Source organism: Euwallacea similis, chromosome 14 (assembly GCF_039881205.1).
Source record: "Euwallacea similis isolate ESF13 chromosome 14, ESF131.1, whole genome shotgun sequence".
In the NCBI taxonomy this organism is placed as follows: domain Eukaryota; kingdom Metazoa; phylum Arthropoda; class Insecta; order Coleoptera; family Curculionidae; genus Euwallacea; species Euwallacea similis.
In genome coordinates this window covers 2,106,377-2,123,680 of record NC_089622.1, presented here as the reverse complement: position 1 = coordinate 2,123,680, position 17,304 = coordinate 2,106,377, and the positions used below count along the sequence as shown (strand labels likewise).

General features: G+C 33.7%; 2 protein-coding genes across 5 annotated transcripts; one reads left to right on the top strand and one right to left on the bottom strand.

Annotated features, from left to right (window-relative positions):
* Nucleotides 1-541: 541 nt before the first annotated feature.
* Nucleotides 542-4,122, bottom strand: LOC136413558 (protein RER1). Of its 2 annotated transcripts, none has more exons than XM_066397184.1 (7): nucleotides 3,963-4,122; nucleotides 3,819-3,908; nucleotides 2,511-2,615; nucleotides 2,019-2,115; nucleotides 1,745-1,965; nucleotides 1,619-1,685; nucleotides 542-1,093 (listed from the first exon to the last, which is right to left on the bottom strand). In XM_066397184.1, the coding sequence occupies exons 2-7, from the start codon at nucleotides 3,891-3,893 to the stop codon at nucleotides 1,074-1,076; spliced, it is 585 nt and encodes a 194-aa protein (XP_066253281.1). In that variant the 5' UTR covers nucleotides 3,894-3,908; nucleotides 3,963-4,122; the 3' UTR covers nucleotides 542-1,073. The 2 variants fall into 2 exon arrangements, with proteins under 2 accessions (XP_066253281.1, XP_066253280.1); XM_066397183.1 differs by lacking the exon at nucleotides 2,511-2,615 and adding an exon at nucleotides 2,369-2,473 and having other exon boundaries at nucleotides 3,963-4,121.
* Nucleotides 4,123-4,927: 805 nt separating this feature from the next.
* Nucleotides 4,928-16,908, top strand: Cdk12 (Cyclin-dependent kinase 12). 3 transcript variants are annotated; one of them, XM_066397132.1, is made up of 20 exons: nucleotides 4,928-5,247; nucleotides 5,603-5,987; nucleotides 6,680-6,964; nucleotides 7,071-7,169; nucleotides 7,289-7,318; nucleotides 7,443-7,617; nucleotides 7,706-7,795; nucleotides 7,898-8,041; nucleotides 8,095-8,226; nucleotides 8,280-8,854; nucleotides 9,087-9,314; nucleotides 9,370-9,575; nucleotides 9,631-9,827; nucleotides 9,917-10,121; nucleotides 10,362-10,630; nucleotides 10,758-10,934; nucleotides 15,999-16,093; nucleotides 16,151-16,320; nucleotides 16,379-16,484; nucleotides 16,546-16,908. In XM_066397132.1, the coding sequence occupies exons 2-20, from the start codon at nucleotides 5,663-5,665 to the stop codon at nucleotides 16,662-16,664; spliced, it is 3,627 nt and encodes a 1,208-aa protein (XP_066253229.1). In that variant the 5' UTR covers nucleotides 4,928-5,247; nucleotides 5,603-5,662; the 3' UTR covers nucleotides 16,665-16,908. The 3 variants fall into 3 exon arrangements, with proteins under 3 accessions (XP_066253229.1, XP_066253230.1, XP_066253231.1); XM_066397133.1 differs by having other exon boundaries at nucleotides 5,578-5,987; XM_066397134.1 differs by lacking the exons at nucleotides 4,928-5,247; nucleotides 7,289-7,318 and having other exon boundaries at nucleotides 5,394-5,987.
* Nucleotides 16,909-17,304: the final 396 nt, after the last annotated feature.

The following is a 17,304-nucleotide window of genomic DNA, read 5'->3' as shown; positions in this document are numbered from 1 at the left end:
TCCAATGATGTTTACTGCTAATGGTACGGGTACATTATTACCATTACCACATAGTAGGTTTCTCGTAAATTAGACATTATATTATTTAGAAATGACTGTTAGATTTAGGTTTTAGCTTTCGAAAATTGCAAAGAAGTTAATGGTAGGTAACTTTAAAATTGTTGTAGGGAAAAATTCCATGTCATGATGTCTCAGCATAAGCAATACGTTAATGCAAATTTGGGACGTAAAATGAAACTTTTTACTTTTTATAATAGAATAAATACTCATTTTTATGATTTCCCTTTTTTGCACTCATGAGGTTTTTTTTAATTTGGCTTCGCACATCTTTATTATATAACTTTGTGTTTTTAGTACGGCAGAAAACCACTAATATACGGTCGAAACGTATCAAGAACAATGCATTGAATTTCATTATTGATTATTCCAAATCTCCTGATTGACCCACTCAGCCTTTCTGAAGATACTTGCAAAAAAAAGGATAAATGAGGCAAAAAATTCAGAATAAAAACTGCATAATTTTAGAAAAAAATACGCAATATATTAACGACAAAAATAATTTAATATTAACCACAAAAACCACCATCAAAAAACTTTTACCTCCAGTGAAAAGCCATTTTAATAATGCTACATTCAATGTAACCTGTGTCTCATACACACATATACAGTTTAAAATTGCTGCTATACATTACTATGTACAATACAATATTATTCAAATAGGTTTTGTATGTAAAAATGTGTACAAATATTGAGTAATTAGGTTTACAAGCGACACGTAAGCCTTCCTACAGCTTGCCCGCTAATTAAATCAACTCAAGGAAAGAATGCTGTTAATGAATTTGAAAATCGGGAAACTAAACTGCAAAACTAAATACGCCAACAACTTTTTTTTCGTTTATAAAAATCTGATTTCTTGGTCTCTCACATATAATCAATGGTGGTCAATTAAAAATGTGATAAACAAATTTAGTTTTCGAAAGTAATCTATTATTATCATTATTATAGGACTTAAAAGCGAAATGGTTGCATTACCATAATTACCAACGAGCTTCCCATTTTTGTCGGTACTGGCATCATATATCCTGTATTTCCCCTAAAAAATGGGAAAATTCGTTAATAAAAATGACACTACGTGGCATAAAGATTGTGAAGATATTTATTGCCTTTGTGTAGTTTTGTAACAATAACACATTTCTGGATTTACACTCTTCTGAAACTAACTTATCCAAGTTATTCGCTCAGTAATATTGCCATAAAACTAAATAATTTAAATATTGATTTTTAACTCTAAATGCTCTCTAAGCAAAACTGCCATTTTACGTGTAATAATGATGCAATTTAAATCAATTTAATGAAAACGATGAATTAACAAGTAATGAAATTATTCTAAATGTCGATTTTGAAAAAATTGTTTAATAGGCCAACAATCTATTATGTCTTGTGTAAACAATTAGTACCACATTACCGCGTGAAATTAAAGCAATGTCCTCAAATCAATCTTTAACCATTTCGCAACTGAATTCTTTTCATTTAGTGTATAGGAAAAATTGGGCTAACCTATTATGAACTAATAATTAATTATGTACATTCTATGTCTGGTGTCACTTTGAAGATTTACCTGTTTCCGCAGTGTGGTATTTGGGTTTCCCATGCGTAAACGGCAGATATTTGTACTTTATCATATGCTGTTGAGTAAAAAATTATAAACACAAACTTATTGCTTTCATGTAAAGTGGGAACTTACCCTAATTTGTCTCTTCATAGTAATACAGAAAAGGGTGAGGAAATACATTACTAAAATGGGCCAGAACACTGGTATGTTGAAGCACTCGAAGAATGTACAAAATACAGCGATCGTAGTGCTTTTAGTAACCGAGTACCAGAATTTAAATTCGGGCAATCGCCTAATGAAGGGCTTGAATTCCTCATTGGCTCTAGTGGGCAATTCTGGACCGTTATCTTCGGCTAAAATAATTAATTTTTTATTACGATTTAGGAAGGGGTATTACCACTCTTACCATCAAAATCCATTGCTGGATCGATTTTCGGCGTTAGAAAAGCTATGAAGAGATTTAGATGGTAAATTCCTAAGGCATATGTGACTATATACCACCCCTAAAATATATAAATGCTTTTAAAATATGTTTTTTCCATACAAAGCAAAAGTTAGTAGGTATTGGTTAAATGCAAATCAAATTCAATGAAAAACAGCATGCAAATAAAAACAAAATCTAACAGATAACATTGTCAAGTTATTAGTAATCTCTGGACAATATTTTTAATGGTTAATTTCTTTCCGCAGCTTGTACCTTGGCAAACAAAATCTGGATTTAACCAGCACCAGATATAAATATAATTAACAAAATACCTGAGCTAAGATAATACGGCCCATGAAGCCTAAAATAAGCAAAATAGCAAACACCCATCGTACTTTCTTCCAAGGTACAGTCTTGTCCAGGAGGCTTTGATAACTCTATAACACAACACAAAACGTTCAACAACCTAGTCACCTGTAACAAAATGATGCGTAGGGCAAATACAAGTAGAAGGGCCACAGTGGACAGCCAACGAGCACGACTGTACGGCGTCCACTTGTCTAGTGTTGCCTGGTATATCTGGTACAATATATATCAGGAATATTATGAAGGGAACAATACATATAAATTTCAAACTAACAGCAATTGTGAAGAGTGTTTAAATGTTCTTTAATGGAATGATATGGGAATGACGGGCTATGAAAATAGTTGGAATTTTAAGTACTAAAATTAGGTAACAGTTTGTATGACTATTTTAAAAACTGAATTAGTTATTACCAAACGCTAGAAGTGGTTTTTTGTGCAATTTTTTCTTAATCCTGTTCGTTTATGATTTATAGGGATTGAAAGTACACAACATCTAAGTCCAAGGAAGCTTTATGTCTGAACACCACCATCAATTCATCAAAATTTCACATTTTCATTAAAATTATAGCTAAATATTAAGTTTAATGAATAGAATATGTATGACATTATCAAAATTCTTTAATCAGTTCTGGAATAATCCCAAAAATACAAATGTAGTTGCAAGGTCCGTTAAATTTTAACACAAGTAAAGCATCTGGACAAGAGCTTATTAACTATTCTTTGAAATTAAGCTTTGGCATCCCTATAATCAGTTGTTATATGCGATTTTCAAAAGTCAAGGGTGTCTGATATATTATATGTCATAAACTTTATATATTGTATCATTCCATTTGAAACTGTTCAGGATAATATATCCCAAGTTCATGTAATGCAAAAAAGGTTGAATATTGTTTGAAAAGAGGCTTTTAAAATAAACAACTAACATACATATTATTTATTGGTTTGTCTTATTAATATTTTTCATGTAAAATAAAATATAACTTAAACTTTGTATTAAATATATCAGGATGGCTGCTGTGGATGTGTGTTTAGTCAAAAGAAATTATTAATGTGTGGAAGTTCCACATAAGTGCATCACAGTGAACAAATTAAATATTGAGTAGTGAAAGTGTCTACCTGAGCATATGGGCATTTATAATATAATTTCCCCCTTTATTTATGTTAAGGGTTTTTAAAAATTTGTAATAAATGACAACTATTTTTGTTAAGGTTAATGCCATTGCTTGACACTGAGTTCTGAGAAAGGTGGACATTGTCATTATTGTACCTAGTAATTCAATGTTTCCACGAAATCAAAATATGGTCCACTGTAACACTGGGGCTTATTGTTTAAGTATGTACCTAATGTTATTTTCTTCAAATAGTTGCATAAATAGGGATTTCAGGACATAAAGGAAGAAACCTTTTGAGCCTTACCTGAGAAATTCTTGTACACATTTGAGAAATTTTACTTTTGCTTCCCCCTGATCCACCCAGAAGTTCCTCATCCATCTTAGTTACCAGGTACTAAAACTCATTAAACTACAAAAACATATTTAATTTTAAAAATATTTTACTAACCTTGATATTGCCAATTTTCCTAAAATTTGTCTTTTTTAAAAATATGCCCTATTTAATTGATTCTTTTAATAAAATCTTAAATTGATATTCTTAAAGTTTCATTAGGGTACATTTTGGGACACGTCTATCGGCATTAAAAATTGACAACAACAGTGACATGTGACAACAAGACGACTGTCAGATATTGGAATATTTGACATATTTCTGCAAGGAGTTTTGTCAATCCTTCGATAACTTGAAATTCTGTCTTTTTCCAGAAATGTTCCAATTTTTATTAACTCAGAAATTCACAATATAGAAAGTCAAGAGTGTCGTGCAATTGCACGGTACCACATATAAAAAAATCACGTGACTACGTATTTTGAGTGCGTGCGGAACGCGGTGTGCGTCTTATTCGTCGCAAATTTTAGAACTTATGTATAGAACGTTTCAATTTCTCTATTTAGACCTTCCAGCGAGTCGAAGAACGTGCATATAAGGTAATTAGGGGGGCAACGGACCACGATCCAGAGGATGCCATCCTGCGACAGAAGTCAGGGCACAAGTTATTGGACGACGGATGACCAGGAGATGGACTCATCCTAGACCGATTAGAAAGAATAGGGGAAGAGATCGAGGGAATTTATTCCCAAAAATCTACTGCCGACTAGCCCTAACTGTAATCGCAGACGCTCTCTTCGAGGGGAAGCCACTTTCCGCGCTATCGCCATTAAGACATCCTTTTCCTTGAATAGAGTAGACAAGAGCCAGACAACTTTTCCAAGCTTAAAAATTTTCTCGCAAAGAAAAATAAACTTCAAAATAAAAATTAACTTATAAATTGTTTCTTCAAATGTGTCATTGGGTTGCCACTGCGCCCGCAATACACAAATAATTTAGCTTTTGGCACGATTGTGCTCAAAAAACAACCCTGACATCAACTGTTTTTGTATGTCCCTCCTCCTGCACATTCGTATCACATCGAGAGTCGATTGCAATCGAGTCAAATGGCGAGCTGTCATGTCATCTGTCAAATTCTCTGGCAATCGAAAAATGGCCGCATCATGGATCATTGAAAAATAAAATAATCCCAAAATATTTTATGACCTATGAGACATCTGCATAAACTAATATTAAAAGGAGATTCTATACATGAAGTAGAATTTAAATTGAAGATTATCGACATTCAAAAGCTCCAGAAATATCCGAGAAACGATTGCGAATGCAAAAAAATTGCAGTTGAAGTTCGGTGTTGTGTTAGTGATTTAAATTGTTTGGTGATTGTGGATGTTGATTTTGGATTGAGGTAAGCTATAGATTTAGTACACTCTACCTATAGTTTAGGGCGCTTTTTGTTCTTTTGTGTTTGGGGGGCTTTTTATGTTTTTGACCCACCCCTTTACTAACGTACACGTACTCTTGCAGCCATTTTGTTTCTTATCGTCAATGTCAAATTTGTCAACCTACAACAATTTCCATTTAAAGCTCAATAAAACACTGAAAAAATATAGTTTTTCAAAGACTAGAAAAGTAGAAATGCAGCAGCAAATTGCTATCAAACTTTAAACTCAAAATTCACTACTTTCTACAACCCAACATCTATGTAAACATAACCTATATGCGTGACATTTCGCAGGCAAAAATTCGGTGATTTTTCGTAGGAAGTTAATACTACAAACAGCCAGCTACTATGAGCTGGAACTGGCTCCGGTTATTGTAAAATGGAAAAGAGCCCCCATGCCAAACAAGAAAAGCATAAGAAGTCGAAAAAGCGTAAACCGCGCGATGGTGTTGCCACCTCGGTAGCCTTAAATCTAAAACCACTGGTTGAGTATTCAGATGTGAGTTCTGAAGACCTGTCTGAACCTGAAGCGGGGGAAATACAAAGTGGTGAAGAAGGAGGTGCATTAAGCCCTACTGAGGACAGAGAGGTTGGAGATTTTGGTGATTTTACTGAAGAATACGCTGCAGCCATGCATAGGGAACATCGTAGAAATTACATGGAGGAAATGTATATCAGGTCTGCTCTGATGATGAGGTCACCAGGTAAATTTCCACTTGTTTTGATATTGATTAAACTAAACATTCAAGAGTAATTTGTATTAAGTACTAAAATAAAATAACATATTTTTTATATTTGAAACACTACTAACTCAAATACATAAATTTAATCTTTAAATAACTGTAGAACGCTTTTGAAGACATCAAGGTGGTTATTTTAACACCTCTATATTTGAAAATGAAGTGTTTAACCTAAGTAGTTGTTAGTTTTTTGAAGAACCACATCATAGAAAAATTCAACAAATGCCATTTTAAAATTAAAATCACTGTCAAAATCAAACATAACTGACAAATTTTTTAATTTTATTTTACCCTCCGTAACATAAAGGGAAGAATTGGAACATAAGCCTGTTTGAACCTAAGTTTTAAATTAAAGCAAAAAGGCATTAAAGTATAAGAACTACCCTAACAAAACAGTCTACATTGATGAAACTTGGTAATAAGTAAAATATTGAATTAAACAAAAGTACAATATATGCAAACACAAATACAATAAATCTTTATGTCATCTAGAAATACAAGGCAAGATTACCAAGTCAGTCATCTTAAAACAAGTTCTATTAATAGCTCAGAAATTGATATATCATTATACAATAATAAGGCATTAAAAATGTTTTACCACCCTCAAAGTAGAAGTTTTGTACTTCAATTTTTAATAATAATTTTTCTTTTTTCAGGGCACAGACGACACTTGATAGACTCCTCTATGTTGCCCCGTTCTCCTACACCCCCTTTGTTAATCACCTCTCGGGAGCGACATGTCTCGGCTTCAGATTCTTCTAAATCGAGTGAGCTAAGGCGTCGGATCGTGGAGGTAATCTCGCCTTATCAAGTTGAAGAATATCAAAGTGTAGACAAAAAGAAGAAGAAAAAGAAGGAAAAGAAACACAAGAAAAGCAAAAAGAGTAAAAGGAAAAGGAAGAAGAAACAGAAGAGTTCCAGTGATAGCGATAGCGAATCAGGTTAGTTTACAATTCTATACAACACAATAGTCTGGAATTGCTTCTGTTGAGAAAAATTTTATTGTTTCATTGTTGTGTCATTTTATTGTTTTTATGTTATTTTTAGAGAAGAGCAACAGTCCTAGAACGCCTCCCAGAGTTGTGATGGAAACAGCAGTAGAACCAAATGAGTGGGATAAACCTGAACCTCCAGCTCAAGTTGTCGGTAAGTTTTTTGAATTTTATTATATTTGTTGAACCATTTAAAGGGTTTGAGTAATTGATAAAATGAAACGTTTCATTTACTTTTATTAATTAAATTCTGAGTTTTTGTTGTCATGCAAGACTATTATGGGATAGTCTCTGATAGCCCTGGTAAGTACCTCTTAAAACTAAACATAAATTGAAATTTTTGGTACATTTTATATAAATTTAACTCTCTCTCTTTTATGGTAAATGATATTTAGTCTTGGCAGCCCTATTAATAAATTTATTTCAGAGACCAAAATTGATACAAGTGCTTGTTCACCAGTGTCAAATGACAGTCATATTTCTTCTCCAGAACCAGTTTCCCCTCCTTCAGCTACCCCACCTTTAAGGGTATACAGGGACTACAGGGAATATCCTAGGGAGTCTCCTCACACACCGCCCTTGCATAGTCATCATTCTAGCAGGTAAGTTTAGTTTTCTTTCAGTTGATGTGAACATTTGAAACAAAATTACTTTTGGAAAAATTGAATCTATACGAATTTTTGTATTCAGGACTGTATCAAACCATCACATTACTGTGATGAGAGACGTGAGCCCTCCTATTGTTATTGATGAATTCAATAGACATTCACCTATCCCCAGGTGAGGTGAATTGATATTTTATTTAAAAGAGTTACCCCGAAATTAAAAGCAGCAAATCTTTCTTGAGTCAAATTTAACCAGAGCTATTTAAACTTTCCACAGAACATTAACCCCTGAGATGATGCACAGTAACCATAAACATAGTAGTATTCGTTCGTTATCTCCGAGCAGTAAGAAACGGAAGGAGGCCCACAGAAAACATAAACGGGAGCGGGAAAAGGCCCGGGAAAAAGCCCGGATGTCTCGGTAACTACTTTGCCCTAATTAACTTGGGGAAGTTTTTATGAGGGTGCTTGTAGGAGCCCTCATGGTAGAAAGAGGTCACATTCACCAAGCTACAGTAGAAATAGGCATTTCAGTACATCACCTAATAGAAATTCGCGCAGCAAGAGGCATAGATCAAGGAGTTCTAAGAGAGATCGAAGTCCGCGGTTTGTTTGATCGAACATTACTTTTTGTTCCATCGTTTATTATTGTCTTTCAGGCATCGGCATAGAAGTCCTTCGCCTCACTCAGTAAGGGCCTCGCAACTATCAAATAAAATTACAGATACAAGTCTGTTTGCTGAGCTAGTCAAAGACAAGCATAAGCGTGAGCAGGAACTGAAGAAGCTGGAGCAAAATTTGAAGTCAGAGGTTCCAAGAGAATCGTCGGAAACCATCACAATCGATGACGAAGTAGACAGTGGATTACTGGAAGTTAACACTTCTTCAGTAATTCCCATGGATATCGATAATATCCCCATTCCCGAGGCTTCGCCGAGAATCAGAGACGACTCCATCGTCGCCTCGAATAACGGAGATCCTATAAAGAAACTTCCACCTTTGCCAGTTTTACCCAGAACCGAATTGAGACCAGAGACGACGCAAAATAATTCCACTAAGAGTAAGCCCAAAAACGTAACGAAGCTGCCCATGCCTCCTGGAATGGACGACGCGGAATTGGAAGCTATCGAGTCGCCTCCGAGCAGTGTTTCTTCGCCGGTACCATCTCCAAAGAAGGAGAAAACGCCACCGCTCAATACCAGAAAGAGCATAAAAGATTTACCAATGCCGCCAAGTAAGTAAATAGTACTTTCGTTACAACAGGAGAGAAAACCAATTCCGGATTAATCAAATCAGTTAGGAATCGATTAATTTTTTTGTTGGATCAGGCCAAAGATTCGTCCACGCAGAAACAACATTCATTGTCGATTTTACGTACGGGATTTAAATAATTTAAAGAATTTTCAGTTGCATAATACTTTTGCAGTCTATGCAAGTTTTAGTTCTAATGTTTCAGTATATTTCAGTGGTACCAGGCACCGAAGAATTAAGCGGAGATGAGGATGATATACCGTCAACGCCACCACGAAACCTCGCAAAGAAATTGGAAATTCCTAAAGCGAATTTGAAATCGAAACCCGTGAAAAGGCCTAGGATCCTTAAAAGGAGAACATCTAGGAATTTCCAGATGAGCGGCAAAGATTGGGGCGAGCGGTGCGTTGATATGTTTGAGGTCATCGCGCAGATCGGAGAGGGTTAGTTTTGCTTGCGACTAGTTTACCTTTAGTGATGTTTTATATGGATATTTAGGAACATACGGTCAAGTATACAAAGCCAAAGATGTGCACGCCAACGAATTGGTAGCTCTGAAAAAAGTACGTCTTGAAAACGAAAAGGAAGGTTTTCCAATTACTGCTGTAAGGGAAATCAAAATCCTGCGTCAGTTGAACCACAAAAACATTGTAAATTTACGCGAAATAGTCACCGATAAACAGGATGCCTTAGATTTCCGGAAGGTACACATAAACTAGCGCGTAATTAAATATTTATATTAAAGTTTTTTTTTAACAGGAAAAGGGGTCGTTTTATTTGGTGTTCGAATACATGGATCACGACTTGATGGGCCTGCTGGAGTCAGGGATGGTCGATTTTAACGAGCTTAATAACGCCTGCATCATGAAGCAACTTCTCGACGGTCTGAACTATTGCCACAAGAAGAACTTTCTTCACAGAGATATTAAGTGCAGTAATATCTTGATGAACAACAAGTAAGTTTTTTAAGGAAATTTTCATCAATTTTTCAATAATTCGAGTGACAATTTTTACTAGTTTGGCGTTAATGTTTGTTTTGAAACAGGGGTGAAGTTAAGCTGGCCGACTTTGGTTTAGCACGGTTGTATAACGCGGAAGACCGGCAGCGTCCTTACACGAATAAAGTCATCACCTTGTGGTATCGGCCGCCAGAACTGCTGTTAGGCGAAGAACGTTACGGACCGGCTATTGATATTTGGAGCTGTGGTTGCATTTTGGGAGAGCTATTTTTGAAAAAACCATTGTTTCAGGTAAAAAACTTTTTATAATTTATTTCGAATGAGTTTTGTTATAAGTAAGGCAGGTTGATGGTAAAATTTTAAATATCTGTTTCGATACACTTTTAATTTTCATATGGCATAAGAGAAGCATACATCGCCCGTTGTCGGGAATTTACTATTTTATAATAAAAATTGAGAGGACTATGCAAATTTGGGCACTCTGTACATATTCCTAAATGTCAGTCTCTTAAAAAAAAGTTTTTCCTGCAGGCAAATGCAGAGATGGCTCAACTAGACCGAATATCCAAGATGTGCGGTACGCCAACTCCGGCAGTGTGGCCATCGGTAATAAAGCTGCCCCTATTTCACGCCTTGAAGCCTAACAAACTGCATCGACGAAGACTGAGAGAAGATTTTATGTTCATGCCGACGCCTGCTTTGGATTTGCTCGACAAGATGCTCGAATTAGATCCGAACCGAAGGATCACGGCTGAGGATGCTTTGAAAAGTGCTTGGCTAAAGAGCATCAATCCTGATCAGTAAGTTTATAGGCTATGTTATGCGATTTTAGATTTCATCGCTCTTTAAATTAACGAAATAAATGTTGTTCTAGTACGGTCATGTATTTCTTATGATTTGTTTCAGACCGTTTTTTTTTGTTTTCAGGATTCAAGCTCCAGAATTACCGACGTGGCAAGATTGTCACGAACTGTGGAGCAAGAAGCGAAAACGCCAAATTAGGGAGCAACAAGAAAATATGCTGAATCTGCCTCCGGGGAAACCGGCTATGCCTCAGCGGCCTGAAAAACCAGGTGATAAACCCGAGGAGAACAACGAAGGAGGGTGAGTTAACTCCCAATTAGCTGGTCCTTTGACTTTAGAGTTCGCATCGTCTTGAGTTTAGCTTCAAGCTCCTCGATCTCCTATGTAGGAACTAGATCTAAACTTAAAACAATTCGAAGTGGGCGCATGAATAACTATTATAATTCATAAACCGTTTTGTGATACTTAATTACCTGTCGTGGGTAATTTGATTCGTTTCGGATCAGTTGTTTTAGTTATAAAACCAAAATATTTACACCATTACATTATTCTAAGTACGGTACTAGGTCTTAAAATTATTTTCACGAGTGTGCGATTCGGAATAGTGATTTTTGTATTATGATTAGCGAGATTCGTCTAGGAGAAGGGTTTTAAATGACGGTTTATACAGACCAATCTAGATCTGAAATTCTTATTGTTCTTTTAAATTTTTTGCATCCAAATGAATATTGTGGCTAGACTGATTGAGATTGATCAGTCTGTCAATCTTTATTTTTTCATTTCCTACCATTAATCTATTGGGATCCAACGAGTGGAGTTCGAAATATCAAATGAAATACATGGCGTTACAAATTCGGGACTTCATGTCTATCTTTATCCTGTGACTATAATAAGATTGGTAGAAAAACAACCGAATACTTCTTTAGATATCATTCAATACACTTTAATTCTTTTAAATGTGGACATATTTTTTAAACAATTTTGAAAAGCCCTTTACTTCCATAAACTTATGACGTGGTATAAGTTTTTTGATCGTTATTAAAGTGGAAAAGAGTTTAGATTGGCATTTAAACAAAAACTGTGAGCTTAATATTAGCAAAAGTGCTGTCTCAGGTAACTGTCTGTTTTTAAAGTTAAACACTATGTTATGCTTAGCTGTCAATGTTCACTCTTCAATTTCAAAAAATACTACATAAAATTTGTTTCAAAAATTTAATGACATATATGATCATAGGTTTTGGTATGTCAAAAGCTATTTAAAAACAAAAAAAAAGATACAGGCCTGTATTTGAAAAAATAAAGTTGAAGTGAGTATCCTAAAAACGAAATGTCAAATTTCCCATTTAAAATTATTTTCAGAAACAAGAGTGCTTTAAGGACATGTTGGTTATTGAAAATATTAAACAATAATACCGTAAAAAAATACTGAAATTTGATTTTTTTATAGTTTATTTCAGAAATAATCAGATTTTATTAAATAATGCCTTTTTAATAAATTATTTAACATTAAAACGCGCAACAATGTTGATGTATCGAATTTGTAACACCCTGTTATATAGAATAGTACATACTTAATAAAATTAGACATTTTCTATATTGAAACATTAATAAAATTCTACCTATACCAAATACCAACGTCGATATCGACTTCGAACATATGATTACAAGTCCATAAATAAAATTTTTTAATCGACTCATCCCCTTTGCGGAAGTATAGATTCTACCTTTGTTTGGTAAACATTTTAAAGGAGCGTGGTTCAAAATAGATTGGTTCTACCGGGTGGTCCAAGTTGGAAACTCACCATTGGAATTTCGAAATTCGTAAGAGGTACCATGTAGTAAATTATTATAAAGTTGCACAATGACTAATCTAAACTGAACAAAATATCTTTCTTAGAATTGGAAACTTTTGGGGGGTGAAAATATCTGGTTAAGAAACAAAAATTTACAAAATCTGTTATATTCTTTTCTCCGCCTCTATTTGACAAGATATCTTTAAAACAATTTTGCTAATAGTACTTTGTCTCAACTACAAAATGGCTTTAGTCGAATTTCTATCCGACGTTTCAGACATAATATTATATATATATATATTTGGATTTAGTTTAGGAATTTTTGTTTCACCTGGCAGATTTACTTGTCGCTTTTAGGTACCTGACGCATATTTTTTAGTTCGTAACCGATTATTTGGACGCTCCAAATCGTCCGCAACCAATCTTAAGATGTAAAAAACAAGAAAATTTCATTTTCTAACAATCTAAAAAAATTATTACAGATGCTTAGTTTTTGAGCCGCAATTTACAATAATAATGCATCCATGATAGGCATGAACCCGTTAACATAAAATTTATGTTTGATAAAATAAAAACACTAACCGAACAAAATCTCTCATTTTCCAAAGCTTTACATATCAATAGGTATAAAAACCATTTTATTTTTAAACATTAGAAGAGGATAAAAATTTCTATAAATACCAAACATTTTTTATCGCACCAAGATTTAAAGCATGCAATAAATTAGTTGCATTCTTAGATCTTAGTGTGATAATCACTTTTTGCATTAAAGTAATGTTATTAATTAATGCCTTGATAAGATTTGTGACACCTTGTATATGCATTTAACATATTTAAGTTTAATAATAAACAAAGGGAAAATAGGGTGAAAGGAACACAAAGCAGTAAAAAATGATTATAAAAAGTTTAACTCTTATTTACATGTTTTAAAGTTCTTTTTTTTTTAATATAGAAGCAATAGTAGATTGTTGCTTACTTAGAAAGTTATTTTTCTAAGCTGTAAACTAACGCCAACAATTACATCGTCATTTTACAGAAGGACAAACGAGCATTAGTGCATCAAATTTCTTTAATACAGTTTTTACATCAAATTCCATTATTTTTATATTTCTGAAATGTTTAGAACTCAAGTTTGGATATCTTTATGGTTTCCGTATTTTTGATAGAACAGCATCCTTTTTTTCATTTTCATGTATATAACTTTCTTCAATAATGCTTCTGGTAATTTTGCTACCTAGGTCAAAATTATCGTACGATATTGCGTTGTATAGTGCGACTGTGTCACCACTGATACTAGTATTGCCAGTTACAAAGCCACCTACTTCAACTTCTCAAATGCCCCCAATATGAATAGTTTGAAGGATTTCAATGTCACTCTCAATAGCTTCATTCCCAGTGATTGAACTTTATTCGTGTTCTGACGTAATTATTTTGCTGTGCACATCGTTATTTATGAGTTCTTATATAATTTAACATTGTATAAGGTTGATTGGAAGTGAAAATAGTAAGAATATCTTGGATTAAGGGTTATATGTGTTTTTTAGGAGTTATACCTAAATATAGTTATTTCCTGGCAATATTATTGTTTATTATGCGTTATACTTATTGTTAGATCAGAATACTTACTTTACAGCCTCTAGTCTTTCTATTTTAAGTATGATCAAATATTTATTAATTGTGCGATGGTGAATAAAAGATTAAGAATAGTATTTCAACGCTTAGTGAATCATGGGCGAATTGAAGTTAGATTTACGAAAAATCCAAGACCCAGAAATCAAATATACGAAAATCCAAAATTCGAAACATGTACAAAAAGACAAAAAGAACTTATGTGGAAAGCAATATGAATGACAGAGATTCATTGTTTTTTAAATGTATTAATTTTTTTCATTAGTGTAATAGATCATTTTCTTTAGTCGATCCAATAAATACTAAAGATAAATGAAATGTCGGAAATTCTACTAACGCCAATTTGTAGGTGAAGAAAAGTGTCATTATTTTAAAGGTATATTACGAAGTAAGTGCGGGAAAGAAAATAGGTCTTGCCTGCTTTACGCTCTCGAAAATTGCAATAGGGAGCCTCGAATTTGGATCATGCTGTACTCACAAGAAAAATTATGCTGGTGTAAGATTTTATCAATTTAGGGCATTTTAAGTGATCAAACCCCGTAAAAATCTAGTCAATCAGCCACTTTGACCAAATGTCTATCATTTCCATTTTTTAAACAACACTGAGTTTTCAATAACAATAATTATTATTCCATGCATTTCCTAATAGTCCCTTTTTTGTATTTTTAGTTAGTGGTAGTTTTAGATGGCTTGGTTTTATAGACAAAAATAAAATAATTATCTTCTCCCATTTCAACACACAACAACACTTGGTAAATATACATCTAAGTCATATTTTGTGAAGAAAGTAGGATAGCGAGGTTGTCGGACTGTATATATAAGTTTAGATATTTATTGTATATTTCTGCAAAATAAAAACGATCGCTTCAAGGCAGATAGTGGTGTATTTTGGTGTATGATTTTGTAGAAAAATCCCAAGGCCCCAAGTGCTATGTACTCTATTGGGATAGTTTGAATTTAATTATAGAAAAATACAATTTCTTTACTTAAAAAAATATCAAAAACATTTATCTTAAAAGCCAAAACAAATATGTACCTATATGAGAAAATTGTTAATCACATTGTTTGTAAATACTGGTAAATAGTGTATAATTTGTAACGAACAATTGTTTAATTTGTACTATTATTTCTTTATTTTAAAGAATAAATGGGAATATTTATTTTATTTTTGTGTTTTAATTTTTTTTAGCATGGTAGGGCTTTTGCAATCACCCTTTGCACCTTCCGGCATTTTAGTGCTTGTTAAAATTCCTCATTTTTTTTCTTAGCTATGCTTGGCTGAGAGTGTACAGGTGTTAGGTGTTAGTTGATAAATTTTTCTGCAGGTAAGAGAGACCTCACGAGTATGTTTAATTTGAGTTATGTGAACTTTACATTTTAATATCTTATTAATATTTTTGTGGGTTTGGCGATAAAAAAGACTTCAAACTTCGTGAGACTCGACAAATGTTTTTTTAACCACAAACAATAATAAATAACACACGAATTTTTTAAATAATGTTTTGATACACTTTTGACACTTTTATATATACTTAAATTAGATCTTTTCACTACAGCATATAATACTTGACTCTTTCTCCTATGGCGCACCGTCGTTTTATATGTACTGAGACATACCTCCACAATAAAATCGAATCGTTTCAAGTAGGTGAGTCATCCGTGAATTTTCGGGAATGTTTATATCAGGGTTGTTGACCAAGTAGTATGCATAAGCTGCCCATAGGCAGCAGATGAAATCATATGATTATTTGGGTATCTTCGTTGTTTGAAGGTTCTGAAAGGTAGAGGCTTAAATATTGGAGGGATTATTTTGGGAAACTCCCAGTGCGACGTTGGCACGTTTTACAACTTTTCCCTACATTTATAGAAATCGCAAATTCATAATCTGGCCTTCATAACAATCTACTTTACACCTTATAAGTTAAATTTCACTTTGTTTCAGTTCCTCAAAGAACCTGAAAATGGAAGCCTACGATGCGGCTGTACTATCGTTCGCCATGGCAACAGCGGCAATCAAAGGCAAACCTGCAGGTTTAGGTACGATGTTGCTATTAAACATCTCCATTATTTGATTGCAAAAATGCCGGTTTTTAGGGGATACAAAGACGACTTCCACGTCAAATAGTCCTAAAGATTCGGAGGATAATATCGATCCCCGAAGATACATGTATCAACTCTTGTATAACTTGGAACAAATGGTTTCTAGCAAGACGGCAATTCCGCTCTCCTTGCTTATGGAAGTGTGCAGTTTAAAGCGCAATGAGGTAGTTCGCATTAGCCATTTAAGTGGCGATAATTAAGTTGACTTTTTGCGGGTTGTAGGAAGAATCTCAGATTGTCACTTGCTTGGAAGTTTTACTCGGGGAATTGCGTTCGATTTGCAAAGCCAATCCTGGTTCTATAAATCTTTTATCATTGCACTGTGAAGGTAAGCAGTTGTAGGTGAAGTTTTAAAGGAAGTTGTATAATGTATTTTCTTATTTTATTAGAAAATTACGTGGGTATATCCCTGAACACCGAGAAAGTGTGTAAAACACTGTCAGATTTGTTCCGGCAGTTTGGTCTTCACATCGGTTCCAATGCAGTAAAACTGTTTGTAAAGAAATAATCTCTTATCGGTTTATTATTATCAGTGTTATAATATAATTTAAGTAAACTAAGGAAATAATAGTATACTTGAAAATGTTAATTTATTGTTTTCAGCGGTGGTTTGTGTGACAGACGAATTGTGATTATTGTAGAATAAATTATATTATTAAATAACATGCATAATGGGCAGTTTATTTGGTTTGAAAATTATTATCAGAGGATATCAAGATAAGTTTGCTATTAAATTTATTTCCGCACCAAAACGTGTTTTAATGCATATAACCTTTTTTAATAACCTTTCGCCGTGCAGCAAACTGACTTTACCGCCATACACATTGCAAGTTTACAAATAGAATTACAGCTTTTTATTTTTTTAGTTATTATTTATTTTAAATCAATAATACAAGTGGTAAATGATAGCGTTGATGGTTTTTACAGGATATTTAAATCAAGAAAAAGAAAATGGGGTTGGTCAGTGGTAACTAGAAGGAAGGATATGGGGAATACAGTTCTTTGATAAACTAAGTCAATATAATAGTGAAGCGATGATGTATAAGAGTTCTACAAAAAAGACTTAATACGAGATCAGATACTTTAAGATTGCAATATTTTTCATGTAGATCTTTTTAACGGTACTCCTTTTAAACCAAAGAAATTAG